Genomic DNA, 14,085 nt, shown 5'->3' with positions numbered 1-14,085 from the left:
CCCTAAGGGATCGCCCAGCCACCCTGCGGAGAAAGCTCATTTCGGCCGCCTGTATCCGGGATCTTGTCCTTTTGGTCATGACCCAAAGCTCATGACCATAGGTGAGAGTAGGAACGTAGATTGACCGGTAAATCGAGAGCTTCACTTTGCGGCTCAGCTCTTTCTTCACCACGACGTATATACACACACATCCAAATATTTTGGTGTCTGACAAGGAAGCTGCCACCATTTTGGTGTTTGACAAGCAAGTTGCCACCAAATTAACATCAGAAAAGGCAAGTCTCTGTATTTTACTATGACCGCCACTGTATTTAGGCAGTGGCCAAATCATTCAACAGAAAGAGAAGGGCTAGGATTCATTCCAACCAGCCAATTTAATGTTTATGTAGTGTAATTATTTGCATATATTCATCCGGTCAGCCCACACACTTTTCATTCAAGAAAGTGAAAACAACCTTGTAGAAGAGCTACCAATCATTCGGTTTTTTGTAAACCACCACAGCAGTGTCCTATGGTTCCATTTTTAACTCTGGATTTTTGGTTATGGGCGTGAAAATATTTCACGGTAGTATACACTTGTTTACTAAGCATGTGACAAAATAGTACATTTTATTTGCTGCTGGCAACAACGTCAATCACCACTATGTGGAGACAGAAACAAGCTATATTTCACAGGAGGTCCACATTGACGTCCTTTAGCAGATGCTCTTATCCAGAAACACTTATTTGCCGTTTCATACCCCCCTTACATGCCAGTCGAACCCGCAACCTTCGGGTCGCAAGCACCATGCTCTGACCCAGTGAGCTATAACCGATATAGGACGCGACAACCAAGTGAGGTCCGCACGGAGGTTCAGTCTCAGGCCAGTCTCCATATCATGGAGCCAGTGGCTCATTTGATGCTTGAGAAATCAGGTTTTAAGACAGTAGTTTATCTTAATTTAAATTAGCAGCTCAATATCCAATAGGCCCTCGTTATGAAACCACTGAGGGAAATAAATTCAAGAAAAGCCATGGTGCATTGACCCAATTCAAGTACGAGTCCAATATGTTTCTCAAAGTTGAGAAAGGTGAAAATCATTTTGTAAATTCGACTTGAGACAGAAAAACGAACAAAAAAATTAATTTCCGCAACTCCCACGGTTACTTGAGTTGCACAACAGACGTTTCGATCTAAATGGGATCTTCGTCAGGTCACACACATCCCGTAAAACACATAAATAATCTTAGTGAAAATGTTAGTGTAATTTAAAGTGAATGTAAGGAGTTCAATAACATGCCCAGAGCAGAGTTGGTACGCTACTTTGTGATTTTTGTACCTACACGTCAAAATACCGCTAAGGGAAGTAGCCCACACTGACATCTCTAAAAGGGACAGCTAAAGCATGATTGTATTCTCAATGCTGACAGTAATTTCCTGAATAAAATTGTTTATTGGTTGTTTGATGGAACCCCCACAAAACCTGTTCCACGACTTTCTGAATCTAAATCTAAAGCTGACCTTCACTACTGCTAGATTTATTGACATCAATACCATATTACTGATCTATACAGGAATCCCACCGATAGCATCACGCTTTTAAGTGATCGTTTCTACCCTATTCGATAATCTCATTATAGAACAGTCTCAATTAGCCAGTTCAAACGTAACCGCATAATGTTGCATGGACACAGCTTACAACAATGTACAGTTTTGACGGATAGATTCCGGTAGAGAGATATCCTGAGGAGTGCCTATCAGCTGCTGAGCGCGTCACGTATATCAGCCAATCCGATAGCATAAACACTCCATGCGCAAAACCACGGACTCCAGGACACCTGCGTCGTGGAATACTCTAGATATTGACGTGAAAAAAATAATTAACGCTGGCACATCGTCATCTCTGACTCGAGATGGTGTACATTCTTTAAAGATCCACAAACAGTCGTTTTTGGAGACAATTAAATTTAAAGGACACTTTACTAAAAGCAAACCTTCCCTCACCACCCACAGCTCGACATTTCAGAAGTAATATTCCAGATGGAATTTGCATGTGTACGTTGGCAGATATCAAAATTAAAAGCAAAATCTCCTGCAACGTCATTTATTTAGGTGCCCATTTAGAAACTACGCGCTGAGCGATAAAAACAAGGATCACAGAAACAGTTAAAGGAACAATGATATCAAGTCTGCTGTGCACTTGTTCCAGGAATAGCACAACCGTTCTTCCCTCCACTACCTGGGAATCGAACATGCGACATTACCCTCCTGATGCCTTTTGTTGAGATTTCCTCCAAGGCGTCTCCAGAACTAGGCATTATAACATTCTAAAAATAGTTCTCTTCACAGGTGGCTGTCATTCATGTCATGGCAATTTACCTTTCATGTACTCTAATAGTATCGCTATTGACCAATCAATTTCCGTACCTCTATCGTCGCTATAACACGCAGCTGATGGAAGAATCGCAAGCATGCAGTATCTTCGCTGCTTTAGACTTCTGCAATGTTCATGTTATTTCTATTTACTAATTTGCATACATAATTGGGAGTATTCACTAATTGGTTGAACACTTTCTAAACATAGATTATTTATGTAGGTGTTTTACTGGATATGCATGACCTAACAAAGATACCATTTGGATCGAAACGTCTGTTTTTGTGAATAAATTCACCATGGGAGCATACCAGAGTTGCAGACACTACCTGCGCAGTACCTGCGCAGTATGATCACGTCAGATCAGTTTACCATGCTTTGGGTCTGTAATTATAGTTGCAGGTAGGATGCTTTGGAACCTATTCATAACGACCATGTCTACGAGTTACTTCCTTTCCTTCAAAAATATTTGCCATCGGTTTTCCTGTCTCAAAGAACAACAGATGCTTTCTAGGCTACAGAAATTAGTTAATTGGCAACTGGCACCACTGATAACAGATGAGCTTGTTTGAAGACATTTTAGGCAATTCTGTCCATTCCACAGCATTTTTAGAATATAAATTTTATAGGTGACATTTGCATCCTCGCAACACAATAGGAAGAGAAAATGAAATGAAACAAACTACAAAGGAAAACCGCATCATCCACATCACTGGCTGTGGACAGCAGTTATTTTTTTTGTCCAAACATGATAATTCTCAGCCTCAGAGGGTTAAGCGCCTTAAAACACTGGTACACACCCACACACAAAAACACAAAATACACTCATACACACACACAATGAGAAAAACTGTCCACAACTGTCAACATTTGCAACACTGTAGAGTCTGACAGCTTGGCATGTGGTCCTTCTAATTTTGGCCTAGGAATCAGGACCAGATAAAAGCCATTTTAACACCCTCCCTGTCAAGACACAGAAGGCAAAGGTCAGTGAGCACGGGAACAGCTGTGTCTCAATACTCTTCAATGGTTTGCTTCAAAGTGGAGATGTATTCCATAGAAATAAAATGAGAATGATTTTATGCCATCATTGACGTGAATGGGGAGGCCTGTTGTATTTCTATATTTCTATGATGTACCCACTTCTTTCAATGATCAGTGACCACTAATGATGAATAAAAGGGGGGATGGGGGTGCCATTTTAGAGCATTTCAACATAGTCCAACCTCCGGTCGTTGACATTTGTCCAGTGGCTGAGGAGTCGAATCCATTTGTGATCCCTTGGTCAAGTCATTGTTTTTTTTTTTTTCATGATTTGAACCCAGTTCCAGTGAGGGCATCAGTTCAAAAGAGCACGGAGGTTCTGTTGGGTCTTCCTCAGCCGGACATGTCATATCTCCCCCTTGTAGTTCTTAAAAACAACAAATGATAGTCAACATGTATCCAGAACTGTTTGATGGTTGTGGCGTCACTGCGGCCATGAAACACAATTTCCTTGGCATAAAATCCAGGCAGGGACCCTCATCGTGTGAGTGCATGGTGGAACAGGTCCTGTGCTCCACAGAAAAGGTCATGTTAAAACACGCATGGTGACTGCAGGTCTAAAGAGCAAGGTTGGCTTGACTGGGATGTTACCTCGTTTCCACAACTTTAGCGTTGCAGCTCAGGGCCAACAAAATGCAGAAAAAATAACAACAATAAATGCAATGTTGCATGTGCTCAGTCACAGCTCAACAAAAATCGACTTTTCTGGCTGATATATGTCGTCGACAACTCAATGTACTCTTTTGGCTATATGTGCTAACTAACAATGGATAATGCCTTTTTGGCATGTGTAAATAGTTGATTAAAATACATAATTCCCACATACACATTCAACTTTCTTCCCGCATTGTCCAACTGTCTTGCTTGCATACTTTAACTTCAGGAGAGACAATTAACTTCCAAGAAATCATATCAGCTCTGTGCGATGAGAAGACTTGTCTGTTTTTTGTGAAACACTGCTGTTGGAAAAACGGGCAAACAACTGCAATGAGATTGGGAAAAAATAAGCAACTTAACAACTGAATCCATGAAAGAAGTGGGGAGAAAGACAGACAAGGGATTGATAGTGCTGTTGGAGAGTTGAAGTTCTTTCTGTAAACACAAACATACCACAAAACAACAACAATACCCCCATCAAAACAATAAAGCAGAGGAGCACTTTGAGTAGGAGTTCTCTCCAGGGACGAAGTAGCAAAAAAAAAAAAACAGGTGGGTAAACACTGAATGAGTGCGTGCCAAGGCTAACGTCGCTTTCCAGGCAGCGTGCCGTTCATCCTCCACTACATCCCTGGTTCGATCCCAGCCAGAGTCAATGGAGGCCCTGAGGTTTGGAGGCAAGGGAAGGATGGATAGAGGCCGGAGGAGGAAAGATGGAGAGAAAAGGAGGAAGGATACAACACTCCAGGTTCTGTTCAGGTGCAGGTCTTCTCTCAGCGCCCCGTAATCAGTTCCAATCACAAACGAACACGGCAGCGCAAAGGTTGGCTGCGGAAAAGCCAAAACAGGCATTTCTTTTTCGGGCAACTGCAGTTTTCTGCCATTAGGTGCCTAATGAGTGATTTAACAGGCGTGAGCTGAAGGTGGGGTCGGTTAAGGGCACAGGTTGTTATTGTAGGTTCAAGTTGACCGCCATAACAGTAGGCAAACACACATACAGGACAGCGGAGACCGAATGGCAGACGACGAGGCAATTGGGGGGGGGGGGGGGGCATGTGGGGGGGGCACAGGAGGGACAACCTGATGACTCCGCCAGATGGACCAACAAAACACAGGTTAAGCCGTCCTAAAAGACAGACAGACAAAGCCAGATACCCAGATGGATGGACAGTCACCCACCCAGCCAACAGTTGAATACGAGACACGGCCAAAGTGTAAAGGGACCCAGAGGTGACCAGGTTTGGAGAATTTGTTTAAAAAAAAATAAGAAAAGTTACTTAAGCCCAGAACATCCTTAAAAGAAAATACATTTAATGAAATGATTAAACGTAGCGCGCTGGTGAACAGAACTGAAAGCCAATTCATACTTCAGCTGCTACAGTACCAGTCCAGTTAGCGGCATTCTTGTCATATGTAGCTCCATTCCTGGATCCACTGCAGATATTACACTAGATTTTAGAAAACAAGGCAGACATTATCTGCACATTGAAAAGCAAACTCCCGCGGGATTTTACATTGGCTCGTGTTCTATCGTCAGACCAGGGATGAAAGCGCTAGCTACATGATCATCCCGGAAGGAAATCAAAACCATGCAGCAATGTACGACTTGAAGGAAAACTGTAAAATTTTCCAAATCAATCTTTATGCGAATAAAATGTTTTAATTTTAAACTATTATAGTTACTGAAATGGCCTCATACTGAAATCTACTCTGATGAATTTGGTCCTATTTGTGCAGTTAGATTAATATCAATGTACTAGGTGTAGGTGTATTTGTTTTATGGGTGTTCAAGGCTTAACAGATTCAGTAGAGGGCTTGGCTGTGGCAGGGTGGGGGGGCGACGCATTTGGGTGTCCAACGTGATCAAGAGTCCTCGTTCCCAGAATCTTCCTGGTCGTCGTTATAGCAACGAGTAGTGAGCCCTCCTTCTCCCCCGCTGGTCACCCCCGCCTCTCCCCCTGACTCCAAGTCGCTTTCCTCCTCCTCTTCGTCCTCTTCCTCCTCCTCCTCCATGTCGTCGTCGTAGAGGTCGTCGTAGAGCAGGTCAGAGCTGCTGTCCTGCGAGGGAACGCGCGTCTGGACGCAGTACTCTGCTAGCGTGGTGGGAACCTTGACGCCGTCACGCTCCGCGTCCGCCACAGTTGACACCACCTGCTTCCTGTGGGGAGGGGTTTGAGAGGCTCTAATGGTTTAGTTTGCTCTGCGTGTGTGTGTGTGTGTGTGTGCTCGTGCGCGCTTTCTTCCTACCTGATAATTTCGGCGTATTCTTTGTCCTTGCCCTTGCTGTCCCTCCACTTGCGGAACATAACCGAGGCGTCCACGTTGGCCGGTGAAAAGGTATTGGGCTCGTTCAGGAGGGAGATAACACTCAGCAAGATGGTCCTGTAAACACAAACACACAGTACGGTTGGAGGCACCCCTTCAAATAATAGCAGTGAATGACTACTATAAGTAATATTGTCTTTCATTTTGAAATTACACAGTAATTAGCGAGGTCAGATTGGTATTCCTACCACAGATTCAACAAAGAGAGGAAGTCACTGGTAGATGGGCAACAAAACAAAATGTTTAAGTATTTCTTTAAGCCTCGGTCCAAATGATGATAATTATTAAACCACCTAGTCGTCAAGGATACACTTGCTCTTCTGAACTGAGCGGCAGGACCGGAAGGGTTAGGGTTAACCCTAACCAGGACCGGAAGGGTTAACCCTAACCCTAACCAGGACCGGAAGGGTTAACCCTAACCTAACCAGGACCGGAAGGGTTAACCCTAACCTAACCAGGACCGGAAGGGTTAACCCTAACCTAACCAGGACCGGAAGGGTTAACCCTAACCAGGACCGGAAGGGTTAACCCTAACCTAACCAGGACCGGAAGGGAACCGATGAGAGGATGCCATTGGTGAATTTTAGAAAACAACGGCAGGTTTATTTGCTGTGTTGGATGAAAACTGGGAACGGGTTCACCGTATTGTCATGACTCCACCATAATGACCCATGCACCCAAGTGAAAAGAAAGAAATATTTACCAAAACATGCTACACACACACACACACACAAGGCACTAACTTCATAACACCAATGTCACCTAAATGCAAACACTTTGGGTGGGACAAATCATACACACACACACGAATGGTTATACATGAAAAAGAAGTAATCAAAGATTTCCAAACTTTAACTCAGCAATTCCTGGCAAGGTTTGACCCCTAAAGATGTTAAGGGCTTAATTACACAACACTTTCAACATCATTTATATTCTGACGACATAGCGCGCGTGACATTATTCAACATGACGACATAGTTCAAACAAGTAACACCACAAATGACAATAACACTGAAACAATGTATTCAACAAACCCACAACATTTTCTTTTTCAGAAAAATAAACTTCACCCATAACTACAATGCCAGGTGTTGCTCATATGACAGCAGAGAACTTTTAGTCTACGATTTGCCCTTCTATGGGAAGTCAACACTCTTTGCAGATCTTTTTCTTCCAGCTCTGCTCACTCGCACGCAAATGAAAGGACCTACGGTTCCTAACAGAAGCAAAAAAGGCCTTTTGTCAGATTGAAAAGGTATGAGCTCCCTACTAAGTCACATCCGCTAAATGACTTCTATGTAAAAAAAAAACATTTCCCACTTGTGCCATTGCTAAAGAAAATTTGTGGTGCAGCAGTTAATCTGGCAGGCTTCAAGTTGTCCCATGTAGACCATGTAACGGAAAAGTGCATTAAATCCAAAGGGGGCAGTGTGTGCTGCTATGCCAACCAAAGTTGGTGCCGTGATGTCACTACACGGTCTAAATCCTGCTCTGAAAGACCCAGAACCTGTTTCCATCCACAGGTTGCCATTTTAACCACACCAGCCTTAAACAAGATCTCCTCAGATACAAGCGAGCAACTAGAAAAATGACCAATGTACATGTTATAATCCTGAACGGAATTAGCAGCACTATTAAAGGCGCAGAACACACCAAGTTTCAGAACATGTGATACTCAAACTCATCCCTTCATGCAGACAAACTTAACACTGCAAAACATAAAGGTGCAGAAATTAAATGAGAAGGCCAAAGGGGAACAAAAGAACTGCCTTGACATACATTGCCAATATGACTGTACATGACTAGAATGACCGAGAGGTTGTTGTTGAAAGCATCCTCACCTTTAGCTGTTGAGTTAGCGTTTCCAACCTATGTGGAATTCGTTGAGCTATGGCAATGTTGTTCCCTCCCAAATTATAGTGTTATTAGGCAAAGCAAGGAAAGTGAATTTCATAACATTTGTAATTTTTATTGAAATGTTCTGCTGTTATTGGTAAGTAACCGAACCAGCTAGCTTCTCGTGACTTAGTCCACCTTTATTTGCATAAATAATTGCAAATTCTTAAATGAAGTTGATCCGTCCATACACAGAAAACCTTGCTGGAGGTTACTTCCTCACAGCACCAAGTAATGTGAACATACTTCATTTCCTTGAGTGGTTGGGTTATCGGAGCTGACTTCCTGTATAACAGCAGTAGTGCCTCATGACTTCCCCCTGTGGCTCCATTAGACGCTACTTCCTCTCGGGGTGCTTGGTTAAACACACATTCAGCACTTCCCAACTGCCCCAGGGGTACAGAAAGTGTCTCATCGCCTGACGTGTCTAATCCTTTTGGCACTTTCTCTGCTGTTAGGGACTGTCTATTTTTGCACTCCACACTTTAAAGCGTTGACCTTGGAAACTGAGGCGTTACGATGACATTTCATCTCCCCCAAAGACTTTGAAGGAAGTAAAGAGAAAGTATTTTTCTGCCTGTGCACTCATTTGTGCATAAACTGTAAACGGTCACTGTTTTTTTTTTTTTTTTAGTGTTGGTTAAGCTTGTTCCAGTGAACCAAACCAAGCACAGATTTAAGAACTTAAAAAGTGCTGAGCAGCGAGTGTTGAGTGATGTTTTCTGAGGTACCTGACGTTCTGCGTCGGGTTCCACCTCTCCGACGGGAGTTCCCCACTCTGGGGATCGTCGACGGGAGGGTGGAGGATGGAGATGCACACGTCGCCGTTCTGGTGGAACAACGACAAGTCAACCGCGCCCATTACACGCCCGAACGCAAGCGCCGCGACAAGCAAATGGAACTGGTCTCAACTCTTACCTCGTAGATGTTGGGATGCCACATCTTGGTGAGGAACCGGAAGGTCGGTGGGGAGTATGGGTAGTCGATGGGGAACTTGATGTGAGACTGACAGACACAGAATTGCCCAACAGTTTCCAGTATATTTAATCAAATGCATAAGAGAGAGAGAGAGAGAGAGAGAGAGAGAGAGAGAGAGAGAGAGCTTGGTTTATGTGCCATTATAATGCTGTCACAGCCATTCATCTGAACACGACTATACTGCCTCCCACCAATGTATGTCACCCACTGTGTAAACAAACCCCCATTTAGAAGAGAAACCAAAGAGAAGTGTGAGAACATTCTGTCCGGTAGGCCCCACCGTTTTGGGGAGAGGCGCCGCTCTACTTCCATTCAGATGGCATTGTCTACCTTTCGCAACACTCTCTGTGCAGACATGACAAGGTTGGTGTCAGCTTACGTCCGATACCCTCCTTGAGGCTAACACAAAGCCAGAAACAACCGGCATGCAACGCTATATCAGCAAAATCAACTGATTGTCAACTGGATTCTTAGTTGAAAAGATGTCACATGACCAGAACATGAAATCCTTTTCTTAGAGGAAATTGCTGTCATTCGTTGGTCCTTTAAGGCCAGCAGACTCCAACCAGATAAATACATACCATTTGTGGTTGTTAAAAATAGGTTCCTTTTTTAAACCCTGTATAACCTGAATTTTATCCACTAAGAATCCACATGCACTAGTCCAGACCTGGGCTCTCTCCCACCAGACTCCTGGGGAGAGGAGTGGCAGACCAGCCACACTGAATAGGTCACTCAGGGGAAAAGGAGAAGAGTCTCATCATGCCCTCCTCTCTTTCTCTCTGCGCTGAGGTGTCATTTATATCCATCCACAGCTAAAAATAGTGGTCTGGAGCCTAACGCTCACTCCAAGGGGGAAGACGGCAGTTTAAGGAGTCAGAGAGAGAGAAAGGAGAGGCGCAGCAAATAGACCCACACAAACCTACCCGCCACTACCCAACAGAGACCCACGACTGACCCTCCACCCCCACCACAGACGACTTACCTTAAAGTAGCCTCCTTCATACAGTGTGTTGGGGGGGCCAAAGATGGCCACCTCCCAGTTGTAGAGGTCCGACTCTTCTACTAGGCCGATGCGGAAGCCCTCCACTGGCTGCTCCTGCAGGGACTTGAGCTCCATCATCAGGGCCTTCTGGGAACTGGGCGTTGAATGGTGGGCCATGGCTATCCCACTTTTGACACCAGTAGGCGTATAAAGAAAGGGTGTATGGGGGAAGAGGGAGAAGACAAAGGGATGTTTGTTTGTTCGGTTCAATTTAAAAAAAAAAAAAAAAAAAACAAGCTCACTCAAAACTTCTCACAGACGTCCCCCTAGTAGGTTGGATTTGCCTTACATTGAAACAACTAATGACTAGGCCTTGTCGGCGTACTGACTACAATATCTACACATAAGCATAGCAAAAGGCACACATTTATAAGGGAGGCTGTTAACTCTTCAGACATATGGAGTAATATCATAATTTAACTTTGAATAGGTCTTTAGTAAGAGTTGCACGCAGTTCTGACTACAGATAGAGCAATGATAAGACAGGCAAATGTTAACATCACGAACTCAAAGCAGAACAAACTATGTATGCTGTAAACAAAGCCTGGGAATGACTACAACGATTAGGCCTTTGAAACTCAAATGGATAAAAAAAATTAATGAAACACGAATTACCTCTATCCGCGCAGCGTTTACTACCTTGTAAGGGTTTTAATGGGCTAAGGCGAGCTATTTGTTTTGTAACTGTAGAAGCATAAACAGTGAAATCATTCGCACATGTCAAGTTTAACGTTGACAGTACTGTTTTATCTTGACTAGGCGACAGGAACACAGCACAATGTTGTCCTCGCGTTGTATTTTTCTTCTTTGTGCTACTGTTGGCATATAGCGTGGGGGCATACACAACAACGTTACGACACTCTTTGATACATTCTTGGGTCCAAAACTCTATTCACGAATTGCTCTCGCTGACATTTTCACTGTCTCCCCTGGTAATAGCCCCCGTTCGGACAGTCTCTCAGCTGATCCGCTGGTTGTTTATGTTTGTTTATCTGCTCTTTGGCACTCGAACTTCTCCCCACGTCAGCTCAACCCCCACCGAGTAACTTGAAAAAACGAAACAGCCTTCTGTCTCCACAGCATTTCCTCCACCGCCACGTCGAGAGGGTTGCAATTTATCGAGCTAACTTTCGTGGAAAAGGCAGTCCGTGCAAGCTTTGTACTTAGGAACTACACTGAATTTTATCGATTTCTATTTTCACCCTATCGATGCTTCCGGCTATCATTGCGCGTGTCTGCCTGTCCAGTACGTACTTGCGTAACTAGACTCACGTCTTACGTGCGCGGTCCTCTCAGTTCTATGTGCACGATTATCTTGTTTGGCACGTCTTGTGATTTAATGACAACTTCATTATTTGAAATAGTTATAACGTAATTAAAATCTGTCGTTTTTCCTCGTATAGTTGATGGGCATAGGATCCGGGATGGTTTGGCATCCGGTTCAATGAAAAGCTCTACCCAGGCTGAGACAACGGTTTATTCCCCACATTTACAGGATGGATAGTGTAGGCCTATAGTGGTGAAGTCGAATAATGGACATAGTAGGGTAAAGGATTAAAGAAGTGATGCGCACAAAACTGGACTGTGACATTTGGATTTCAGGGCCTACTCAAACAAAACAATTATAGTTCGGACTTTGTTCTGCTCCTGTGTTGTCATGTTTTATGGCGTATGTGAACCCCAGAAAGAGTAGCTGAAGCTTTTGGATGTAACTAATTGGGATACTAATACAAACCTAAATTATTTTCCACATGTTAAAATAGGTGTAGTTGTGTATATATTGCATTAGCTAAACAATGCAATGAAAGGATTACTTGCATCCTGGCTAAAGCTATCACGATGCGGCATGGGTAGCAGTACACATGCACAGAGGTTTCACAAATAAAAATTAATTTAATCCAGAAACACTCACAAGCAGCACAGCCGTAGACTTATGGAAAATAACCAACGAAAAACACCAGCAGGAGGAACATAAATAGGGACTAGAAAAGGGGTTAACGAGACACAGGTGAAAGCAATACACTAAGGAGATTGAACATAGAAACAGGAAAACTAGAACCAAAACACACAGAACATAGAAACAGAATGACCGGCACGACACAGGCTGTGGCCGTATGTTACAAAAGCTCTCCTCACAAACAATGCAACTATTTGTTTATCTTATAAACCGCTTTTTACAAGACAAATGGTCACAAAGTGTTAATTTAGCCTAAAACGTTAATGAGCAAGCAATGCAACGTTGAAGCACAGTGACTAGGTAGTAAGAACATCTCCCTAGAAAGGCAGGAACCTAGGAAGCCAATTAGAGTGTAAAGTATAAAAGTTTTCATCCATTTGGCCAGAGAATATGATACAAACTAATAAACTGTGTATAACAAAATTATGTGAATTTGCTGGCCCACTCTAGTCTTGGCACGTTAGCTGTACCAACTAGAATATGTTAAATTATTAGATTATTATGGATAAGAGCAGGATCATTTTTATTTGTCAAATTAGCAGCCTCACAAAAATCCTCACGATACCAGAAATATACACCATTTATTAAAAAGTACCATCAAGCTTATCATCGAGAACTTTCCCCACCCTGTGAAGTTCCACATAACTGAGTTACTCATCTGTACCTTAATAAACTGCACATCACCAGAGTCCTAGAAAATGAAGAGCACATATTTCATCAGGTGGCAGCAAGTTTCCATTGACATAAAGGCAATTCAAGCAATTAAGTGTACACAAAGGCATTTCCAACCAAAAAGTTGGTTCCTGACAAATAGTGTAAAAGTCTGCTCTTGCAGGGGAAACGTATGTGGGAGTTGGCTTTTCGTAGCAGCATTCAAAAACAGTGACAGCGGGTGGGTATAGAGGGTGAACCACGTAAGATCATCGGGAGAAAATGTACATTTTAGTTTGCATTTCATAAGTGTTCAGTGGTCAAGACAAAAAAAGCTATTTGACCAGGTGGGCCACAGACAGGGACAGCTAGGGGTCATCAGTCCAGTAGTCATCAGGTTTGGGACCAGTGCAATTATTATTATTAGAGGTAACATACCTAATGTCAACAGGCCACCAGATAAGACACAGAAAAGGACAGGCTGAAATTAGCCCCCCGGGCATGTATTATTGCAACATACACTGATCAGCCATAACGTTATGACCACTGGTAGGTAAAGTGAATAACAATTTCCTTATCATGGCACCTGTCAGTGGGTGGGATATATTAGGCAGCGAGTGAACATTCTGTCCTCAAAGTTGATGTGTTAGAAGCAGGAAAAATGGGCAAGTAACCAACAGTTTAATATTTAACTGACAGTTTGCTAATGACTCATAATTGTATCCTAATTTAGTAACTTGGTGTTTGGTAATGAAGGGCCTACTTTGCCTCAGCAACACTGACTCAACGACAAGTTATTCATAAGAAGACAACTGATGGCACCTTTATTCATAGCAACTGTTTTCTAAGTAATTAATCATTTGACCTGTTAATCCTAAATATAATTTAAAAATTGTGTCTGGCAGTCATACATGCAATGTTATGCAAAATCATGATCCTGCTAAACAGTTACTTCAATTAGGGTACAATCATTTAGCAATCAATTATTTATTTATCAATCATTGGACACCTATTTGGAAGTTGAACACAAACATTTTAGCACTTTGTCAATTTTTTTTTAATGTTTTGACTTTAAATGTAGCCAGAAACATAACAAGAAAGTAGAAACAGAACTTGTCAAGGAGTTTTAACCCAACTCCATCCACTGAATCTATTGAGAACCTCAGAATATTGGTATA

The 14,085-nt window shown here is 42.8% G+C and overlaps 1 protein-coding gene across 3 annotated transcripts; it reads right to left on the bottom strand.

The window, feature by feature from the left end:
• Positions 1 to 2,967: 2,967 nt before the first annotated feature.
• ube2r2 (ubiquitin-conjugating enzyme E2R 2) lies at positions 2,968 to 12,307 on the bottom strand. Of its 3 annotated transcripts, none has more exons than XM_020055487.3 (6): positions 12,212 to 12,307; positions 10,240 to 10,426; positions 9,195 to 9,281; positions 9,008 to 9,105; positions 6,303 to 6,437; positions 2,968 to 6,213 (listed from the first exon to the last, which is right to left on the bottom strand). In XM_020055487.3, exons 2-6 carry the CDS (start codon positions 10,414 to 10,416, stop codon positions 5,919 to 5,921), a joined length of 792 nt encoding a protein of 263 aa, XP_019911046.1. In that variant the 5' UTR covers positions 10,417 to 10,426; positions 12,212 to 12,307; the 3' UTR covers positions 2,968 to 5,918. The 3 variants fall into 3 exon arrangements, with proteins under 3 accessions (XP_019911046.1, XP_010879148.1, XP_010879147.1); XM_010880846.4 differs by lacking the exon at positions 12,212 to 12,307 and adding an exon at positions 10,915 to 11,551 and having other exon boundaries at positions 10,240 to 10,436; XM_010880845.4 differs by lacking the exon at positions 12,212 to 12,307 and adding an exon at positions 10,915 to 11,551.
• Positions 12,308 to 14,085: the final 1,778 nt, after the last annotated feature.

The sequence above is a fragment of the Esox lucius genome, chromosome 17, assembly GCF_011004845.1.
Source record: "Esox lucius isolate fEsoLuc1 chromosome 17, fEsoLuc1.pri, whole genome shotgun sequence".
Classification (NCBI taxonomy): Eukaryota; Metazoa; Chordata; class Actinopteri; order Esociformes; family Esocidae; genus Esox; species Esox lucius.
Note: the sequence above shows the minus strand (reverse complement) of the source record. Positions and strands in the feature narration are given on the sequence as shown.

Excerpts from the sequence above, each read along its gene's own strand:
- ube2r2 (XM_020055487.3), bottom strand. The coding sequence starts at position 10,416 with ATGGCCCACCATTCAACGCCCAGTTCCCAGAAGGCCCTGATGATGGAG. Across the intron at positions 9,106-9,194 it reads GGCATCCCAACATCTACGAG|AACGGCGACGTGTGCATCTC; the intron begins GTAAGAGTTGAG and ends TTGTTCCACCAG. Across the intron at positions 6,214-6,302 it reads GAATACGCCGAAATTATCAG|GAAGCAGGTGGTGTCAACTG; the intron begins GTAGGAAGAAAG and ends CCCTCCCCACAG.